At 42.7% G+C, this 23370-nt stretch overlaps 1 protein-coding gene across 2 annotated transcripts in view; it reads right to left on the bottom strand.

Annotated features, from left to right (window-relative positions):
• The window catches only part of PDZRN4 (PDZ domain containing ring finger 4), a 253740-nt gene that overhangs the window by 40770 nt on the left and 189600 nt on the right, over window positions 1-23370 (bottom strand). For both annotated transcript variants that reach the window (XM_077472343.1, XM_077472344.1), the window contains exon 4: window positions 4199-4297. In XM_077472343.1, coding sequence (XP_077328469.1) covers window positions 4199-4297 — 99 coding nt within the window. The remainder of the gene's footprint in view (window positions 1-4198; window positions 4298-23370) is intronic.

Below are 23370 nucleotides of genomic sequence, written 5' to 3'. Positions count from 1 at the left end.
TTTGACATATGTTCCCGTGAGCACTGCCCAGCCCCCCATTACATTTGTTTGACAATCCCTTGCCTATTAGCCTAGTAAATGGCCATTACTGTTTTTTACCATTCACTCCTCTCAAAAGGGTTCCAATTTGGCACCCAAACTTCAGAAAAGTTTGCTGGACCCAACTCAAGCCAAGCACAAGTTGTTTAGTTCATACCTACTCTACACAAAAATAAAAGGTAACATGGTATTCATATCAGTAAAGTATTGCATTGTAAACCTATTTTAATTTGAAGATATTCTAAATTTGCAAAAAAAAAAAAAAAAAAAACTGTAAAAGAGGAACATAAAATCATTTGAACCATAGAGCATTATATTAACCACTTGCCGACCACCGCACGACGATGTGCGTCCTATTTTTGAAGAGGGATATCTCGGTAACGGCAGCAGCTGCTGCCACAACCGAGATATCCATCTCTTCAGGCGGCGGTCGGCTGTAGGATAACGGTGGTCTCTGCGGCAGATTCGCCGCGAGATCACGGCTATTGGCGGCGGGAGAGGTGCCACCCCCCCTCCCGCCGCCCTCCCGCACCTTCCGCCGCTTACCGGAGCCGTCGGTAGCGGCGGAGGTGATCGGGTCCTTTCATCTGCTGGGCATAGAGACAAGTGAGGCTAAGATGGCCCCCACTCGTCTCTATACCATAGGAGGGCGGAAGCGACGTCAAAACGTCACTTCCGCCCATACCTCTTAAAGTTATATTTTTTTTAAATGTCAGATTTTCTTTCTTTTTTTTTTTTTTTTGCATTTTAGCCCAAATATGAGATCTGAGGACTTTTTGACCCCAGATCTCATATTTAAGAGGACCTGTCATGCTTTTTTCTATTACAAGGGATGTTTACATTCCTTGTAATAGGAATAAAAGTGATCCATTTTTTTTTTTAAAACAGTGTAAAAATAAATAAAATCAATTAAAATAAATAAGAAAATTTTTTTTTTTTAAAACACCCCGTCACGACGAGCTTGCGCACAGAAGCGAGCGCATACGTGAGTAGCGCCCGCATATGAAAACGGTGGTCAAACTACACATGTGAGGTATCGCCACGATCGGTAGAGTGAGAGCAATAATTCTAGCCCTAGACCTCCTCTGTAACGCAAAAAATGCAACCTGTAGAATTTTTTAAATTTCGCTTATGGAGATTTTTTAGGCTAAAAGTTTGACGCCATTCCACGAGCGGGCGCAATTTTGAAGCCGTACATGTTGGGTATCAATTTACTCGGCGTACCATTATCTTTCACAATATAAAAAAAAATTGGGCTAATTTTACTGTTGTCTTATTTTTTTATTCAAAAAAGTGATTTTTTTCCAAAAAAAGTGCGCTTGTAAGACCGCTGCGCAAATACGGTGTGAAAAAAAGTATTTCAATGACCGCCATTTTATTCTCTAGGGTGTTAGAAAAAAACAATATAAAATGTTTGGGGGTTCTAAGTAATTTTCTAGCAAAAAAAACTGTTTTAAACATGTAAACACCAAGTCTGAAAAAGAGGCCTGGTCCTTAAGTGGTCAATGCATCTTTTTCAAATCAAATAAAGAAGATTGGCAGTAAAAGTACATTTTCCATTTTTATAAAGCAAATTTATATATTTCAATTATCAGTTGTATCAGGTCTGAATTTTCTTTCAATCTACTGTAAGTAAGTATTATCAAATATCCTGCCATTGTGACTGTTGATATATTGAGTTAAAACTTGACATCCATAGAGGGCTCTTGAGCCGTTCAGATGTTTAATATTTCTGTAATGAATAATGATCCAGTGTCCAGAGTGGGAACACTATCTATCACCTTCTGTTGATGGTTATCCTAAACCATTCATTAGGCCCTGTCATGCCAAAAGCTATTTTTCAAACAGAAGCACCTCAAGTGTAGCATTTGCTTTTAGGTTACATCTTATATAAAAGGTTCAATATTCCTTTTTAGTAATAGCCTGTCACAAAAAATAATAAACCACGTAGGGTTATTTAATGGCAAAGGCCAGTATAATTACAGAGGATTTTTTATTTCGGGAACTAGTCTTGCAGGACTGCTCCAGGCTGATTAAGATGAAAAAATTATTGTAAGCTTGAAATGTTAAAAAAAAATATATAATCATATACAGTTTCACTGGGTTGAAGAGATAAAACAGAGAGAATAAAGAGATAAAAAAGAAGCGTATAGGAGCAGACTTAGAAGCTTTAGAACTAGGATGTTTTTGAAAACGGACTAGCCCAGGCAGCCTATTCCATCTGTATGTCCTGTATATCATTAAACTTTCAGGCCACATTGACAAAAAATATTATTTCTGTTGCTTTTTATTCTGCAGGGGTCATGCACATTCTCAGGTAAAATAATAATTATAAAAATGTATATATAAATATAGCTAGAAGGGCCATTACACTTGTTGTTGCCCAGCCTACAATGCCAAGCACTCCACACATTTTGTCCATGTTACTGTGAATGAAAGTGTTTATCTGGCCATCATTACACCCTTTTTGTTATGTTGGAAAGTAGTTTGACATTTGTTTTAAAAAAATGCCACCATCATCTAGGAAAACATATGGCAGTGGAAGGGACTCAGAGATTTCCCTCCAGACATAGATCATGTCAGTGTTAAAGTAACACATTTTCTGGATTTCTTACTGTGTAGTCTCACACTGGCACTGACCAGTGAAGTATCTGGTACAATCAGGAACAGTACCTTTCCTTTGTGACTTGGAGGGGGAGATTTACTAAAACTGGTGCTCTTAGAATGTGGTGCAACTGTGCATAGTAACCAATCAGTTTCTAATTTCAACTTGTTCAATTAAGCTTTGACAATAAAGCTGAGTTCACACTGCTCCGACATGGAAGTCGGACGATTTTTGATCCACCGTTGCTCTACGACCTCATGTCCGACTTTCATGCGACTTCAATGGATGTGATCTGACTTTGAGCCAAACATACCAGGCTCTCTGAACCTGTTACAAATTTTGAGGGTGAACCCTATGCCAAAATAAAAGAAAAAAACAACAAGCCTCTCCCCCTCTCCTGTACCATACTGGGCCACATGCCCTCAACATGGGGGGGTGCATGTTGATGGGGAAAAGGGTCTGGTATGGATTTTGGAGTGACCCCATGGCTTTTTATGATGTGCACTAGCTGCCAACATTGCTCTGTAAAATCCCTAGCTACAAGTGGCACATGTACAGGAGGGGGGAGACAGAGAACAGCAGGATCCACCAGGTTTTTTTGCAGAATACAGAAAACAAACCCCATTGTGAATGAGTGAATATGATCAGTTTTTTAGTACACCATTTAGACCCCTTTCCCACTGGGGCACTTTGCAGGCGCTACAGCGCTAAAAATAGCACCTACAAAGCGCCCAGAAATAGCCAAAGAGCTTTCACACTGGAGCGGAGCGCTGGCAGGACGGTAAAAAAAGTCCTGCTAGCAGCATCTTTGGAAGGTGAGGTGTGTATACCGTTCCTCCACCACTCCTGCAGCAGCGCTTTTCGGTGGTTTTAACCCTTTCTCGGCCGCTAGCAGGGGGGTAAAACCACCCTTCTAGTGGCAAAATACCACTGCTAAAACTACGGTAAGGTGGCGCTAAAAATAGCGCTGTTTTACCGCCGGCACCCACAACGCCCCACCGCCCCAGTGTGAAAGGGGTCTTAGTGATAGTTTTTAATTATGTGAGTTTAGGGAGATTTTAATGGATGTATGTTTGTATAATTGTGGATTTCAGAAACCTCCAACCTAAGCTTAGTCTACAGCTGAAATCTGAGTGACAAGAATGGGCTGAACTGAATAACATTAATCAAATAAAAGGAGGCTTAATAATTAGAACAATGCAACGACAATATGAAAAGTAAACGTTATCAGCCAGTAATGTTTAGGTTTATTGTCATACAATCATCTAATATGCTTACTGCATATATTTTGATCTCATAGAGGTGCACCATCACACCTACTACATGGACCAAAACATTTAGAATTTGTTCCTATAAGGGCTCTTTAGTTATTTTCATTCCTTGTACCAATGCACCTCTTCATACAACTGCACTATTCTATTAACACTTCATACATTTTTCACTCCGACTTTTGTGCTTTATAACAGACAGACTCTGTGATCTAGGCATAACAGATGATCTCTCCCACACCCTTTTCCCACCTTTCCTTATTACCGTCAGTCATTTTCTCTTTACCTCACTGACATATATTGCTGTATCTTCCTCATCATCTGTCCGGTAGCAGACAGTTAAGCCCAGTCTATCCTGGCTATTCAGCCGGCACAGTTCCACCTCCTGTAAGAAAAAGGTATAAAAAAAAAATCCTTATTAAACAGTGAACCTCCTATGTTCTTCAAAGCACTGTAACTCTTTGGATCATGATAGATAATTTGTCTTTTTATATATTTTATTAAAACAGACATTTTTAAATATAAAATGTTTACTTTTTGCGGCACGTAGCCTTTTAAGGTCATTATCATTATACTCTACATTTTTAGAGTCAGCTATATTCAGATTACATAAAGCGTTAAAACAATATTTCACACAAAGGAGTAATTATATCAGACACCTTAGTTCTGACTATTAATTTGTGTCTGTCTCCACTGTAAAGTGATTGTTATCTCAGCCAAAATATAACATAATTGAAAAATCCAAGGAAATAATTGTCTTTGTCAATGTAAATATCATGCATAGATTTTATAAAAGATTAACAAACCCTTTGCAAGATATTTGATTTGCTTGTAAGAAACAGGAACCTAAAAATTACCCCACTGTCTATGTGCAACTGTATATTATTAGATCAAAAAGGGTGATCTGAAAGGTTCAAGGATTTTAAAAGCACCAGTGTAATGTAAATTAATACTGTAAACTGAATTCATACACATGTGACAGTAATATAACATACTGGAGATGCTATTGTCTATAACAAAGGCAAACCTTGTCTTCCATTGTTCAAGTGGAAGTAAATCCATCGATTTAAACAGTTAAAAAAAAAAGGCATGCCGGGAATGCTAACTACACATTGGCTGTGCTCTCAGCCAAACTATCAAACCATCCAATGGCTGGTGTCATAACGAATCACATGTGCAGCACCATAGCAATGAAGATTAAACAGAGGCAAAGATGGCAGCTTCCCTGGCTGAAAACAATAGGAGAGTTTACTTCCACTTTAAGACTGACTTATGGTTGAACCATTCATCTAGGCAAAGCGCAGACAATCTCCATATTAGTTACTTAGTTATTAATTAAATATTACAATATTTTCTTTTCAGTTCAAAATAAATGTAACTAAATCGGTATATAAAAAAAAATACGTAAAAAATGTTGTAGGCAAAAGCATCAGAGGGAATTTGGGGTTGATTCTAGATGGGCAGTGTACAAAGTTCCCAACTTGTTTGTTGGAAAGGAGATACAGAGCACAATTGTTGGGGATGTAGGGCCTGACTGCAAAAAGAAACATGGAAAGGGGACTACAGAAAGTCTTGCCCCACCTCTGAGCTCATACTTAAACCAGCAAGGTCCACACACCAAGTTTCATTAGAAGCAACCCATTTGGCATTCTCAGGCCCAATGTTATCTTTTATATTCTCATTGAGCTGCAGTGAAAAACTACAAAAACCACCACATAGGCATGTAAACAATACAATGTAACTGCAGATGTCAACAAGACAAAATTCCTGGTTGTAGAAGATAGTAATTAGAAAAAAATTAGATGCCCACGCTCTTTAAAATAAAGATCTTATGTTTAACATTGTTACCGCCAGTTCTCCTTCATTCTGTTGTTTGTTTGGCCTTAGTGTGGGATTTCGGACAAACTTCGATGGAGAAACCTTGTGTCTTAAGCCCCATATACACTATCAGATTTTCTGCTGATTTTGTAGTGCAAGGGCCTGCCTGATTGCATACACATGAAACTCCTAAGGTTTGACTTCATATAAATCTGCAGGAAAAAACAGCAGAAAATCTGGTTGTGTGTATGGGGCTTTACATGTGCAACATTAGGCATTAGCATGGCTTCTCATTCATTTATTAGAACTATGCCTACATTTGGAACTGATCTTCATACATCAGAGATGTAGCTTTACTTCATGTTAAAGCGGAGGTCCACCCTAAAATGGACCTCCGCTCATCGGAATCCCCCCCCTCCAGCGCCACAATCGGCACCTTTCAGGGGGGAGGGGGGTGCAGTTACCTGGATAATCCAGGTAACTGCACCCACTTCCGGGCTAGCTCTCTGCGGAAAGGGGCGTACGTTACGCCCCTTTCCGCAAGCGCCCGCCCCCTTCAGCAAGTGCCCCGCTGCCTGCTGGGAAACACACAGCTCCCAGAGGCAGCGGGGACCGTCCGGATTGCGCCGCGTGGCTCGCGCATGTGCAGTAGGGAACCGGGAAATTAAGCCGAAAGGCTCCATTTCCTGATTCCCATACCCAAGATGGCGGCGGCAGGACCCGACAGACGAGCGAGTGATCGGCTTCGGGTGCCGACATCGCGGGCGCGCTGGACAGGTAAGTGTCACTATTTAAAAGTCAGCAGCTGCAGTATTTGTAGCTGCTGGCTTTTAAAAAAAAAAAAAAAACACGGAGTCCCGGTGGACTCCTGCTTTAAAGCATTAGTTTGTTTATTATCACATTAAATCTTATTAATTAAAGATAAGAAGTGCACATTTGAAACAGCTCAAAATAACGCCCAAACAAGACTGCACAACAGTAAATTGGTTCAATTTGTTGAAAGCCTTTCAATCTCAAATAAAATTGGATTGCCTTGTGTTTCATCACTTATCAGTGATGACAGGCTGAGAATGGCACGACTTTTTGAATGAAGAGAGAAGGGACAAATCAGAATTGATGTCAACCTAGAACCAGTAGTTATGGCTCACAGAGCAGTAAAAAGATGTTGTGTTTATCAATTCTATGTGCTAGATGAAGTTAATGCTCTGGCCACAGAACTGGAACATGTATTATTTTTCAATCCCAACATTGGCATATCAGATGACAGGTATGTTCTTTGGGGAAAATACATTACTTTATATTAAACTAAAAAGATATAAATGAAGGAATACGTGAGATCTATATTTTATTTCATGCGTACTCATAATGCCCATAAGAACCTTAGAATTAGCATGTTCTGTAAAACTTGGTAGCATATGTATAAAGCAGATGATGTTCACTGCTTTCTTACTGCTGAACACTCATCAGAATGTATATTCTGAAAACCATTCATCATTTGCCCCTTCAATGAGCAATCCAGGTCTTAATATTATTATTACAGCAAATTTTATATTTTACTGGCCCTGATTGTCAAATGGTAAATCAATAATTTTTTCATGGATTTAGCCTCAGGAAGACCTGCCTTGCAGGCTCCTACTTCTTTACTGACATTTATTTTAAGCACTGTAGTCTTAAAATCCTAATAAGCAAAACAAGTCCTCTTGAATCCACACCAGGAAGCTTTACATAGCCAACATAAATATAAGGCAAATGTTTTTGAATACAAGAATGTGCTCGGATTGAAGCACATTTTATAACTATGCCCCTAGGAGTTGTTGTGCGTAATCTAAGGTTGTAACTTTCACAAGACCAACGGCGTAGTAATACTTAGAGCGTTTGTAAAAACCATATATATATATATATTTTTAAATACCAAACTTACCTGCTCTGTGCAATAGTATTGCACAAAGCAGCCCCAAAACTCCTCTTCTGGGGTCCTCTGCTGGCACTTTCAGCTCCTCTTCTTTTCTCTGAACCCCTATAGGAAGTCACTTCCTATGGTGGTACACCTGTGGGCTCTCTAGCAAGCCAGGTTGTGTGTGTCTATAGCACAGCTTGGCCCCACCGCCCTCCCTCCTCACAGCATTTGATTGAGCCAATAACTCCCTCCGCTGTCTCTGGGCCTGTGAGAAAGGAGAGAGAGAACCAGCGCTACTGCAGACAGGCACAGCACTGGATCAATACAGGACACAGGTAAGTATTTGAAGGGGTGGAGGGTAATGCGATATGATACAAAACTTTTGGCTTTAGAACCACTTTAAACTCTTGCCAGAAGTTGCAGTGATTAGAGGCCCTGGCACCTGCTGCTTTGAGCTGCATTCAGTGTCAACAATAATACGTTCACAAACAATTTTATGTTTGTAATTGTGATCCTTGCTGAATTCCCCATATATTAGGATCTAAATATATGTTAACAAGAGTGCCTCAGTTCAAGCTGTTAAAATGAAAGGAAACTTGTACTTTTAAAACAAGAGTGTTGCCATTGTTGCTCTCTTCATAAAATGCTGGTTGTCAGGTTGTTGCATCAGAGGAGCCGAGGTGAGTATATATCCTCTTTAAATTGCCCTGTCCGTAGAAGCTCATAGTCACCTTTCCTTACTCTACTGGTGCTTCATTTAGCCAGCGGGAGTGTGGAGAGGAATCTCTGTATAAACTCCAAGTCTTGGAGGACTCACTATTTGTTCACATGTGGCATATCATCATGCACCAGTGTTGCCAAGTTAAAGGAAAAGAGTGATTGACATCCTCACCATACCCAACATAGGCCAAAGTTATTTACTCCAGAGTGTAATGGAGCTGTGGAGGAGAAATCAGAAGATTACTATGTGCTACTGGGGAGGGCTAAAGTGAGCTGATTAATTTGCTACTTCACTCTCTCAAAGCAATTTTCTATAAAAGGGTTGGGGCAATAACATGGACATATGGCTGTGTATTTGGTTGTACAGTATATACAGCACTGTGCAAAAGTTTTAGGCAGGTGCAGAAAATGCTGTAAATTAGGAATGCTTTCAGAAATAGAAGTTTTATGCCCCGTACACACGATCGGTCTTTCCGACAACAAAACCGTGAATTTTTGTTTGAAGGATGTTGGCTCCAACTTGTCTTGCATACACATGGTCACACAAATGTTGGCCAACAATTACGAACATAGTTACATAGAAGTACATGATATCTACATTACGAACGCTAGTTATATCTCCAGCTCGTACTTGATTCCGTGTATGTGTGGACTTTTGTCTGATGGACCTGTGTACACATAATTGGAAAGTCTGACAATAAACATTTGTTGGCGGAAAACTTGAGAACCTGCTAGCCAACATTTGTCGGAAAGGTTCAATGGAGCATACACGCGGTCGGACTTCCTGCCATCAAGCTCACATCCAACATTTGTTGTCGGAAAATTAGGTTTTGGGCACGCGGCATAAGTAGTTTATTTTTAGAAATTAACAAAATATAAAGTAAATGAACAGAAGAAAAACCCAAATCAAATCAGGCAGGGGGGGGGGGAGGTGTATGAGTGACTCCCATATTTATTCTGCAGCAGGACAATGACTCCAAACATACTGTCAATGTCATTAGTAGCTATCTTCCGAGTAAAGAAAAACAAGGCATTCCGGAAGTGATGGTTTAGCCCCCACACATAGTCCTGATCTTCACATCATCTAGTCTGTCTGGAATTACATGAAGAGACAGATAGATTTGAGGCAGCCTCCATCCACAGAGGATCTGAGGTTATTTCTCCAAGATGTTTGGAACAACCTACCTGCTGAGTTCCACACAAGAACTGTGTGCAAGTGTACCTAAAATAATTGATGCTGGTTTGAAGCCAAAGGGTGGTTTCTTTTATCTGCTCACTATGCATTTTGTAAATGGATAAAAATAAACAATTAATATACAGTGCCTTGTAAAAGTATTCACCCCCTTGGCATTTTTCCTGTTTTGTTGCCTCACAACCTGGAATTAACATGGATTGTTTGAGGATTTGCATCATTTAATTTACAGAACATGCCCACAACTTTGAAGATTAAAAAAAAAAAAAAAATCATTGTGAAGCAAACAACAAATATGACAAAATAACAGAAAAAGTAAATGTGCATAACTATTCACCCCCTCTAAAGTCAATACTTTGTAGAGCCACCTTTTTGCGGCTCTCACAGCTCCAAGTTGCTTTGGATTAGTCTCTATGAGCTTGCTACATCTTACCACTGGGATTTTTGCCCATTCCTCCTTTCAAAACTGCTCCAGCTCCATCAAGTTGAGGCCAAAAAGTTAAATTTTAGTCACATTAGACCAGAGCACCTTTCTCTATACATTTTGAGAGTCTCCCGCATGCCTTTTCGCAAACTCGAAATGTGAAAATTAGCCATTTTGTTTTTTGCTGAAAGTAATGTCTTTCTCCTGGCCACTCTGCTATAAAGCCCAACTCTATGGAGACTATGGCTTATTGTCGTCCTATATACATATACTCCAGTCTCTGCTGTGGAACTCTGCAGCTCCTCCAGGGTTACTTTAGGTCTCTGTACTGCCTTTCTGATTAATGTCCTACTTGCCCAGTCTGTGAGTTTTGGTGTGCAGCCATCTCTTGGTAGGTTTGCTGTCGTGCCATGTTCTTTCCATTTGGTTATGATAGATTTGGGATCATCAAAAATGTGGATTTTTTTAATGATCTAACCTACTTCTCAATAACATTGTCCCTTACTTGTTTGGAGAGTTATTTGGTCTTCATGGCAGCGTTTGGTTAGTGGTGCCAGTCTCTGGGGCCTTTCAAAAGGTGTGTATATGTAATGACAGATCATGTGACACTTAGATTGCACACAGGTGGACATGATTACACTAATTATGTGATTTTTGAAGGTAATTGGTTGCCCCGGAGCTTTTTTGGGGGCTTAACAGAATGGCAGTTATCCATTTTTTATTTCTGAAATAGTTTTATGTATATATTTTTCTAATTTTACTTCACCAACTTAGACTGTTGTGTTCTGATCCATCACATATAATTCAGATTAAAAAAACATTGAACTAAAGGCTGTAATGTAACAAAATAGGCAAAAAGCCAAGGTGGTGAATACTTTTGCAAGGCACTGTATATAGTTATATTTTTGAAAGCATTCTTACTTTACAGCATTTCTTCACACTTGCCTAAAACATTTACACAGTACTGTATTTCTGAATGTTTAGTTGGCTGCATTATGCAGAAAGGAATAGTTTGCATACAATATGTACTTCCTGGATTCTTTTAGGATCGTTACATAGATTTTTATTTCTTTGCAAAGAATTTACCAAAAAGGATTAGGCAGAACATAAACTTTAAGATAGCAACGAGGAAAATATTTTACAATATGTTAAACAATATGACATGCATCATACAAAGTAATGTTAATTTACTGATACAGACTATGCAGAATTAACCTCCCTGTTGGTATTCCCGAGTGCGGCTTGGGGTAGATTTTCAGTACCAAAAGCAGTAACCCTGAGCCAGGGATCACATCACAGGATCCAGGCACAGCTTCCTGACCTTGTCCCCAGGATCCTGCAATGTCTCCCTGCAGTGTGCGATGGCTGTGTCTCCGCTCGATTCATCACAGAGCCAAGCTCCGTTCCCTGCGAGTGTTGCAACGCACGGGAACGGACCACGGCGCCAAATTCAAAACTGACACACACACTATACCTACAGTACATAATCAGATTACATTGCTGTATGAAATAATTTCACATCCCTTTTGTCCCTGATGGTTTCTCCCGTGCTCTGCATGCAGTTTTATATTATAAATACTGTTCTTTCTGCCTGAAAACTGGAGATTGTCCATAGCAACCAAAACTGTCCCTTTACATCAAAAGTAGTTTTAGACCAGCTAGAAAACATCAATAATAAATTAGAATCACTCGCAGAATTGAGCGATAGTGATTTGTGGGGAAATTCGTCATCAAGTAATGACAGTGACAATTCTGCAACTGAGCAAATTTCAGTGTTTTTGATCTGATTACATTATTGAATACGTTTTATTATAATTATATTATTATTTGTTATAATTATTTATAGTTAGTTATAATATTATATTATGATTTCGTTTTTCAAACATTACCATACCCGGGATGTCTACTAGATTCTTTTTGGACAGATTTAAGTGAGTTATTCCTAAGAATGGCCTACAATATTAAACGCCAAATTTCTATGCAAAAGAATTGTACCGCTTTGAGCATCAAAAATCGAAAATAATCATACCGCCAGGGAGGTTAAATCATTTTTAATTAGCCGATAGTGGCATATTTGGAACCCAAACAAAGTGCTGTAAAGGCTTACTGTGATTCTATTATACAACTGCATCTCTGTGTCAGCTACTGTCAGTCAGTGAATTTGCTACAGGATACAGACATCTGACAGCAAATTAATGATTGCTGAAGAGTAATTAGCAGACAATAGGGGTCACTGGAAATCTGCCTGGGAATTGCTAGAGCCATAATATGTATATCTACTGATAGCATGGGTTCATATCAGATTAAAAGGTAAATTATATTTTTACTATCAATCAATATAAATCTGCCATTAAAGGCTTACTAAATGTTAAATGAAGTGAAATCATCACATATTTTATGGTCCAGTTAACAAGATACCGTATATACTCGAGTATAAGCCGAGATTTTCAGCCTCTTTTTTGAGGCTGAAAGTGCCCCCCTCGGCTTATACTCGAGTCATCGCTGTCTGCCCGCTCGATCAGCGTGTCGAGCAGACAGACAGCGGCCATTCTGATTCAAAAGCCGCGCCTCCGGCTCCGCCTTCGCCTGTGATAGGCGGAACACTGAATTTCCCAGCAGCCTGTGTTCCGCCTATCACGGACGTCGTATCATCCTCGTACTACGGACGAGGATGATACGACGTCTGTGATAGGCGGAACACAGGCTGCTGGGAAATTCAGTGTTCCGCCTATCACAGGCGAAGGAGGAGGCGCGGCTTTTGAATTTTACAATGGCCGCCGACGAAGAGGGCACGGGACGGAGGCAAGGCAAGGCACGGCACGGGACGGCACGGGACGGGACGGGACGGGACGGGACGGGACGAAGGCAAGGCACGACACGGGACGGAGGCTCGGGACAAAGGCTCGGGACACAGGTAGGCTGGACACACACACACACACACACACACACACACACACACACACACACACACACACACACACACGGATGGATGGATACACACACACACAGGGATGGATGGATGGATACACACACACACAGGGATGGATGGATGGATGGAGACACACACACACAGGGATGGATGGATGGATGGATGGAGACACACACACACAGGGATGGATGGATGGATGGATGGAGACACACACACACAGGGATGGATGGATGGATGGATGGACACACACAGGGATGGATGGACGGACACACAGGGATGGACGGACACACAGGGACGGACGGACACACAGGGATGGACGGACACACACACAGGGATGGACAGGCATGTCTCACCCTCGGCTTATACACGAGTCAATAAGTTTGCCAGTTTTTTTGGGGGTAAATTGGGGGCCTCGGCTTATATTCGGGTCGGCCTATACTCGAGTATATACGGTAAGTAGATTTTTATAAGCCTTAATCTGATCAATTTTTATCTTTGAATAATATATTTTATATGGAAACTATACCTTCATTTAAAATATCTAAGCATGTTACAGTACAGTATTAACACAAATTGTTATGTACGCTAATTGTTAAAGGAGCAGGATGCATTTAGTTTCAGATATAGTGGACTACTGCCAGTAGTTTGCATGTCACCTTACTGATAACAGTATTTTAGTACAGCTCATGTCCCATAAAACTGTAAGCTTTAAGACGGCCATATGTGAAGCAATTTTCTTTCCTGCAAACACATCATTGTTGAATGGGGAATCCCTCCTGCAGAGTCATTGTGTTCTCCCAGCGGGGGGGGGGGGGGGGGGTGATGGGTATGCAGTGATTACTGCTAGTGGCTATAATAGCTGCTAGCAATAATCTCTAAGCCGGGCAAGATCCGATGTACGTTGGCAGAATGGCACAGGCAGACATATTGGCATACAGGTACGTCCATTTCTTATGCCGCCTTGCCATCGCGTGTGCGCCGCCGGCGGCGCACCTGCATACTGGTCAGGACCCCCGTGAGTCCGGTCGCGGGTCCTGCGGACTCGAACGCAGCGTGGATACCCGTGATCACGGGGAGGCTGAATGGGGAGATACCGTTGTAAACAGCATCTCCCCGTTCTGCCTAGCAACAAGTGACACTGATCTCTGCTCCATGTGATTGGAGTAGAGATCAGTGTTCACTAACACAAAGCCCAACCCCCCACAGTTAATAACACGCCCCTAGGAACACTTAACCCCTACACTGCCACCCCCTGCTTCCCCCCTTCACTGCCAGTGTTATTTACACAGGAATCAGTGCATTTGTATAGCACTGATTGCTGTATAAATGACAATGGTCCCAAAAATGTGTCAAAAATGTCCAATGTGTCTGCCATAATGTTGCAGCCACAATAAAAATCTCTGATCGCCACCATTACTAGTAACAAAAATTATTAATAAAACTATCCCCTATTTTGTAAACGCTATAACTATTGCACAAACCAATCAATAATCACTTATTGTGATTTTTTTTTTACCAAAAATATGTAGAAGAATACGTATTGGCTTTAACTGGGGGAACAAAAAATGTTTTATATATTTTTGGGGGATATTTATTATAACAAAAAGTAAAAAATAATGCGTTTTTTTTCAAAATTGTCACTCTTTTTTTGTTTATAGCGCAAACAATAAAAACTGCAGGAGTGATCAAATACTACCAAAAGAAAGCTCTATTTGTGTGAAAAAAAGGACGTCAATTTTGTTTGGGAGCCACTTTGCATGTCAGTTAAAGCGACGCAGTGCCGAATCGCAAAAAGTGGCCTGGTCTTAAGCCAGCAAAATGGTCCGGTCTGAAAGGGAGGTCAGTCAGCACATATAATGTCTCAAATTCCAGCTCCAGACGACCAGATGTGAAAAACGGGTGTCTCCTATCTGCAGATTCCACAGCTCAGGTGATCAGTCACCGCAAACTTCCCAAATATTTGCCAGCGTGAAGGCTCATGCAAAATAAAAAGTGCTCCGAATCGTGTAATATCTTTTAACATCAAATTTTTTTTTCTTTATTGCATAAAGTCAGATGCTGTAAGAAGGACTCCACCAAATCTCCAATGTACAGATAGCGTTTAAAATACAAACAGTGTTGAAAACGAAAAATAAAATTGCTAGCAGATAAAAAAAACTGTATGTGGTTTTAAATTGCAATAGCACAAGCGCAGGACGTGTGGACGTGGCTACACGTTTCGTCACAGGTCTGACATCATCAGGGGTCCGCTGGCTGTAGACCTTCAAGATAGTAGGACTATAATTGTGTACAAAATAAAATGGTCTTTAAAGATGTATTATGAGTTCCTAATTGATTCAGTGAGAGCCACTGTTTTCTTTGTAATAGCAAAGCATTGAACTGTTTATTAACAATGGCAAAATAAAATCTCACAGCCCATGTAAAACATGGCAGAAAGAGGTTACTTCGGATTAAAGCATTGTCAGACTTTTTTAATTGAAGAAGTATTATAAATACACTACAACACACACTACATTATAACACTGTACAATTATTTTGATGTATTAATTACAATCACATAATATTTTTTTTTATAACAGTAGTCTTATTATGCTATACAGTATTCAGGATCCTTGATTCCAAGACATTAAAAAAAGAATAGGACCTTCAAAAGAGCCAGTGAGAAATTAATACCTTTCCTAGTTAAAATTGACCTGAATGCCAAAAAGTGAATGTTTGATATGTCATAAGGGAACTTTTTTTAAGCTATGTTCACTCACGTGGCTAGGGGGCAGTAAAACCAGGTGGTTGAGTCACATTTTGACTGCCCCCCACCCCCCTTCAACTGCCCACCTAAACCTGTGTATGCAGCTGTTCCGGGCTATATACATACATCAGCTGCAACCCTGTGTTCCATGGCAGTGGCTAAAATTAAACAGCCTGTCATATTCAGGGGACATTTCCCCAGCCAAACATGACTAATGCAAATTTATGCGGCTGCACCACAACCACCCTGTGGTCATGTCCAACAGATGCAATTGATTCAAGGTAGTGCGGCATTTACAGGGTTAAATTAGGCTGTGAAGTTGTGACATGATACCTTCTTCACCAGGCCCTGTGAAAAGTGATTTGATGTATTTATTGGGAAGGGGCTTGATTATTCACAAGCTATTCAGAAGCTTGATGTAGACAGCCCTTGTCTAGGACCTTCCCTGTAATGCGTTTTACCCTTAGGGCTTAGTCGATTAATTATTCCTCCATTAGTCATCAAATCACCAATTATCAGGAGGCAGCTTCCATTTAAAGTAGCAACATATGATAATGAGGTCTGATGGACCCCAAACTGTATTGGTAAAAAGTCATACTGAACACAATGCCACCCTCATTTCTCCACATTTTGCAAGTCAGTGGCAAAAAAGAACAGATTTAATTCTTATGTATGTCCTGGACAGCCAATGAAAGTGACACATTTTGAAAAGCATATTTAACAGAACACATCAAGCTTTAAGACACATTTAATGAAAAAAAACAGGAGTACCATAAACCACAATTAAAACAGTCCACACGGGGGGCGTGGCCAAGCGCATGGAGGAGAAGGACGCGTGAGAGCTCAGCTCCCGCTCCACCGTTCCCATCGGCACACAGCGCCGCTGCCTCGGGCTTCCCCGAACATCCCCATGAGCAGGAGAGGAGCCCCACACACCCCCCGCACCTCGGGGACCCAAAAACCGGGGGACATCGATCGTTTTTTCCCCGCAAGAGGACCGACTAACAAGGCCGCGCCGGAATCCAAGATGGCGGCGACCCGCTCGGCGGCAGCACAGGCAGCTCATACTGCCTCTAAGGTACAGGCCTCCTGGCCCTCTTCACCTCCGTCCTCCCCAGGGTGCCCTGAGGTGCGGGATGGGAGCCCAGAGAGCCCAGCACCCTCCAGAAGCCCTTCTCCAGCCTCTGGCAAGCAGAGCAGAGGCTGGGATATGGAAAGCTATATTAAGGCTCTCCCCACTAAAGGTGACATTGAAGCTTATATTACCAGACTAGAGAGGTCCTATAAGAGAGAACTTAAGGATCTGCGCCAGGACATTGGTCAGCATTTTGAGGACATTGAGCTCCATGCTGAGGAATCTGCGAATAGACTCAGGGAACATGATCATATTTTACAGCAACATACTAACCAGATTCAGCCCTTATTCTATGTCGTTGATGACCAGGAAAATAGAAGTCGCCGTAACAATATCCGCATCCGCGGTATCCCTGAAACGATTGAAAACAAGGATCTGTTATCGGCTACCACCACCATGTTTAACCGATTGCTGAATAAACCTAAGGAATCGCCGATTGAGATCGATAGGATTCATAGATCTCTTGGCCCTCGCAATCCTAACCCAGATCACCCCAGAGACGTTATTTGCCGCGTCCATTTCTTCAACATTAAAGCTGAAATAATGCAAGCCGCGCGTGCACAGGACTCCATCTTGTTCAACGGCACGCCTGTCATGCTCCTGACGGATCTTTCTAAGCAAACGTTGCTGATGCGGAAGGCCCTGAAGCCGGTCACAGACGCTCTGCATGCCAAACAGATCAAGTATCGCTGGGGGTTCCCGTTTCACCTTTTCGCCTCCCATGATGGTAAATCTGCCACATTCCGCATGCTAGGGGACTTGCCCAACTTCCTTGGCACTTTTGAACTGCCCCAAATAAGGATCCCGGACTGGCCCCTGACTGCCTTTACCCCTGGCCTGCCCAGCACCTCTGCCTGGGTGAAGCAAACCAAGAAGAAGAGGTCCCGCTCCCGCACCACCAAATCTCCTCCAGGATGAACACTTTCAGTCCCACTTGACAGTGGGTGTCTAACCTCTACGTTCTTTACTGCTGCCTTTTTGGACTCCTGGTTCCCGGGTCGTCCCTTTACATCCTCTGGCCTGAATGTCAAACATTTGATCTTTTTTTTTTTCTTTTTTCAGGGTGTCTGTTCGGTTTACATGTTTTTATACTGAGCCCACTATCTTTGATCCCCTGGCTTGATGTAATGTGCCTTTCAAACGTTAGTGGGCGGTTGTCCGCCCTATGGCTTTGCTATCTGTTCTCTATGGCGCACACCATCTGTCATTTGTATTTTTAGGCGCTGTGTGCTGTTCATCTGTTTAGCATTTATTACAGTTTATTACAGTTGGGGCGGAGCCCCTGAGTTTATCTTACCCACGTTCCCCCACGATAGGGTGTACAAAGTCTTTAGTGACTTTGTTTCTGTTTTATTCTTTAGCCTTTCTTTTTGTAGTGTCTATCACTTTTACCCCCATATGGACACTAGAGGGAGTATTCTCCCTATAATTTTACATCTTCTGCTATCTAGCGAACACCGACTCATGCTGTTACAGGACCATTGTTCACACTTTTACCTGCACTACGTTTCCCTAGCCTCTCTAGGGCCTCATATTTCCTCTGTCCTACCTCAGCGCTCTGACCTTCTTCTCCTCTCTCCTCCCTTGATCTCCTTCGCTTCTCCTCTCTTCCTCACCCCTGCAGCACAGCTCTTTTCCACACTCTTCTGCTTAGCCGCACTTCATGCACCCAAATATCATGCCACATACCTCCGTACAACATGTCTGCTGGGATAGATCTTAAGTTTTCCTCTCTTAATTGTAGAGGATTTAACACTCCTGAAAAGCGTAGACAGATTTTACGTCACTTTCATAAGGCCGGCTTGAAAGTTCTCTTATTACAGGAGACTCACTTTAGGACTGATAAGGTACCTTCTATCCCAGATAGACATTACACTACATGGTTTCACAGCACGAACCCTCTTGCCTGCTCCAGAGGGGTCTCGATTGCTTTTCATAGCTCTTTTACTCCACAAGTGCTTGCAAGCGACATAGACCCTAATGGAAGGTTTTTATTTTTAAAATTGCAATGTTTTGAAAATGTGTTGACTATTGCCAATGTTTATCTCCCCAATCAGAATCAACTCCAATTCCTGTGCTCCATGACCGCTCGCCTCAAATCTTTCAGAACCACTAATCTGATCCTAGGGGGCGATCTGAATGTTCCTCTTGTGCCGAGACTCGACTCTTCTACTGGTAAGTCTCACCTGTCACCCACCTCGTTGTCCAGACTCAGGGCCACCTTAGCGGACGTGACATTAGTAGACGCATGGAGACTGCTACACCCCTCTGACAGGGATTACACCTATTACTCCCCAGCACATAATTCTTATAGTAGGATTGATTACATTCTCCTCAGCCAAAACCTCTTGGACTTTGCCCCTCACTGCGAGATCGGGTTGCGGCTATGGTCGGATCATGCTCCGGTACACTTGACCCTAGGGAACCTCCCTCGCTGCCCCCGTCGCGGCGCATGGAGGCTGAACGACAATTTGCTGACAGATACATTATGCATTTATGAGGTGTCTCAAGCCATCACGGACTTCACTACTGATCATGCCCATGATGAGACTAGCAACATGACCAAATGGGAGGCCCTGAAATGCGTCATTCGCGGTGTTTTTATAAAACACGGCTCCAGGTTGAAGCGAGCGCGCACGGACGATATACGTCGACTCTTCTCCCTGATAGCATCCCTGGAAGCCTCGCATAAACGCACCCTAGAACCGCGAACCCTTACGGAACTCTCTAACGCGCGTCGGGACCTGCTTCAAATCTTCTCGGCCAAATCATTGAACGCGTTTCACAAGGGCCATCACATTCACTACTCACAGGCGAACAAATGTGGATGGCATCTCGCGCGCGTTCTCCGCCCCAGACTGAGGAAGCAACACATCCCCTACCTTTTCTCCTCTGCCCAGCAGAAGAGGTTCCGGAATTCGGAGATTGTCTCGGAGTTCCGGGACTTCTATTCCTCACTTTACAATCTCCCCTCCCCGAGTACTCCTTCCTCCTCCGCCACATCACCCGATTTGTCGCAATATATTCAGGACACGGCCTTACCTACCATTTCCTCTGTTGTTAGTTCTAACCTAGAGTTGCCCCTGACTACGCATGACTTCCTTATAGCAATAAAAGGTCTGAAGAATGGTAAAAGCCCTGGGCCCGACGGATATTCTCCGCTATTTTATAAGAAATTTGCTCACCAACTTGCCCCGCTTATGGCCAAGACATTCGAGGAGATAGATGACGCACATCCCCTTTCCCAGCAGATTCTCCAGGCCCAAATAGTGGTCATACCCAAACCAGGGAAGGATCACACACAGTGTGGAAATTATAGGCCTATATCCCTATTAAACGTGGACCTCAAACTCTATTCTAAAATCCTGGCAACACGCCTAGCTCCCCTGCTCCCCTCTATCATTCATGGTGACCAAGTGGGCTTTGTCCTAGGCAGCGAACCCAGGGACAACACCACTAAAACCCTACACCTTATCTCGTATGCCAAATCACACAATATCCCCACTTGTCTTTTAGCTTGCGATGCCGAAAAGGCGTTCGATCGGGTGAACTGGATGTTTCTCCAGGCCTCCCTGCAGCAAATAGGTTTGGGTCCACGAATGCTCACCAAAATTATGGCTCTTTACAAGAATCCATCTGCCAGGGTCCTGGCTAACGGGGAAACGTCGGAGGCTTTTGGGATCCGGAACGGCACCAGACAGGGGTGCCCCCTATCGCCTCTTTTGTTTGCAATTACTGTCGAACATTTGGCTCAAGCCATCAGAAATAATCATTCTATTCATGGGATCGACACCCCTTCGGCTCCCCGTAAGCTATCTCTCTACGCAGATGATTTACTATTGTATGTCACTCGACCCCGTCTTAGCCTCCCTGCCATACTCGAGGAGCTTGATCGGTTTGGAGCTTATAGTAATTTCAAACTGAATCTGCACAAAACGGAAGCTTTAAATGTATCTTTATCACCGACTGACCTAAAATTTGTTCAGCAACGCTTCTCCTTTAAGTGGCAATCTCGTTCGATCAAATATCTCGGTACGGAGATCCCTGCTAACTTTCATGACGTGTACGCTCTAAACTTTAGCCCTTTGTTGACCTCCATTAAGCGCTCTCTTGAGAATTGGCACACTCTCAAGCTCTCATGGTGGGGGAGAATGAGTGTTATTAAAATGGATATCCTTCCGAGGGCGTTATATCTGTTCCAGACTCTTCCCATCCTTCTACCGACATCCTTTTTTTTAGCTTTGCGAGCCATGGTGGGCAGGTTTGTGTGGCAACACCACCCCTCTAGACTTAAACATAAGGTTTTAAATGCCCCCAAACTCAGAGGGGGAGCAGGCCTCCCTGATTTCCGACTGTACCACACATCCGCGATACTATCCCGACTCTTGGACTGGTTCCCGAGACCTCGCATTAAACCCTCCACCTTAATTGAACAAGACATGGTCCCGGTGGACCTACGGGCCCTAATGTGGGGGCATCACGCCGGGTTCCGGATGATGCAGGGGATCTCCCCTCTGACAAGGGCGGCTCTCACATTGTGGTATGTTAAGGCTGTCCCTTATGCTCTGTCCACAGATCCTGGTCCATTAACCCCCCTATTCGATAATCCGGTCCTCCCGGCCCTTGCTGCTAAGCAACATTGTGGGAACTATACCCGTGAACATTGGCCCACAGCCAATCAATTCGTTCATCCTACTACTGGTCATTTCCGCCCCCCTCCACATCCCCAGTCCAATGTAAAGACTGACTGGCTCACTACTATCTCGCTGACCCAGATTTGCAGAGATCTCCATCTCTCCGGTAATACACATAGACCGCTCACACCATTTGAGGATCTCTGCAGTCTGGCTCAAACCCCAAGACATACCCTGTCGTTCATCTATAAAGATGTCCAAACCCGATTGTATGCTACTCTCCCTGCATTCACAGACAACTGGTCTAGAGACCTGCACTTAGAGATCTCCCCCGCACAGTGGTCTACCTCCTTTACCCATACGCATCAATCCTCCAGGTCAGGGTTTACACAGGAGAAGAATTATAAACTACTTTCGAGGTGGTACAGGGTCCCGGTCTCGGTACACAGGATGTTTCCATCAAGCACTGATGTGTGTTGGCGCTGTCACGGAGCACAGGGATCATACGTTCATATTTGGTGGGAGTGTGATGGAATACGCCCTTTTTGGGGTAAGATTTTTGCGATTTATAATGACATGTATCAGACCTCTTTGCCTCCATCGCCTCTGTCTGCACTTTTATCTATTCTCCCTGGGTCGATATGGTTGCAGAAATGCAGTCTCCTGAGCTTTTTTCTCTCAGCGGCTCGTCATGCCATCTCCCTATACTGGAAAAAAGACTCCACCCCCCCTGTTTCAGCGTGGGTGGATATCCTTAATGACACTATGCTCATGGAGGAATTGCAGGCGAAGGCGGATGACGCTTATGAAAGGTTTACCATGTTGTGGTCCATCTGGCGACACCACTCGCAGACGGAATTATTCCTTAACAACCTTACATTCTCATGAGCAGGCTGCCTGCCGTGATTGGATGGAGGAGGGTGTCGTTATTTTGACCATCGGTGGCCTAGCGGCCAAACCTTAATTGATTACCGCTAACTTTTGTGCTAAACATTTCTGATGTGAAGTGAGTGCATAACAATAATGCGTAATTTGTACATGTTTGTTTCTATTAATGTGAATGCTGTGCTTCCCCCTGTTCTTCCCCACCCTACTCTTCTCTCTTTCTACTCTTAATGGCTTTCTTTGCCTCCCCCCTTGCCCCTTCTCTCCTTTTCCCTGATGTACCCGCTTCTTCTGCTTCCCCCCCCCCTTTTTTTCTTCATCCTGTTTATATTGCTGTGCCTTATTTGATGTCAAGGCGATGTATATGATGCAATTGCCTGTTTACAAATATGTTATTTTTTCCTGTCTGGCACACAATAAAAATATATTCAACCATAAAACAGTCCACACTAAAAGCGGAGCTGTTATAAACTCCATTCGAAAAAGTCCTCAAAAGGCTCCTAATGCAGCCCTGACGTAAATAGCCAAAAACAGTCTGGGGAATGGTTGGGAAAAATACACATTTTGAGTCTGTTTTTCTTTGTTTTTTTAACTAGCAGAGCAAATTCAATTCATATTTCATTATCCCTGCTTTTACCTTTTAAAAAAGTGGCCACACAAATGTATAAAAAGATACCAATAAGGTAGACATTAAACATGTCTATACTACAAGGTCCAGAAGGTGAATAAAATCTACTAAGAAAAATATGCATGCAATTGTTTTCATATTTGGTCTCTACAGAGTCATAATTTCATTCTGTTAAAATGGTTGTAAAGCCTGCTTGTGCTCCTAAATGATGGGGCACGCTAGCAGCCACTGATATGCATGCGATATGCTTTTTTATTTTATTGTTAAATACTTTCTCTCTCATGTAAGTGGAGGTCACGTGTCCTTTTTTCTTTTCTCACCTGCAGTACAGCTTGGTCTGGGGGCAGGGCTAAGTTAGAGAAGGTCCTATGTGCTGTGATTTCCCATCAGCTTTTACAGGCTCTCCTCCAAGCCGCGTAAAGCCAAGTGAAGCTGTCAGTCAGGAATCGC

The sequence above is a fragment of the Lithobates pipiens genome, unplaced genomic scaffold (assembly GCF_037356315.1).
Source record: "Lithobates pipiens isolate NorthernLeopardFrog02 unplaced genomic scaffold, aLitPip1_a1.2 Scaffold_8, whole genome shotgun sequence".
Taxonomy (NCBI): Eukaryota; Metazoa; Chordata; class Amphibia; order Anura; family Ranidae; genus Lithobates; species Lithobates pipiens.
This window is presented reverse-complemented; position numbering and strand designations above follow the sequence as displayed.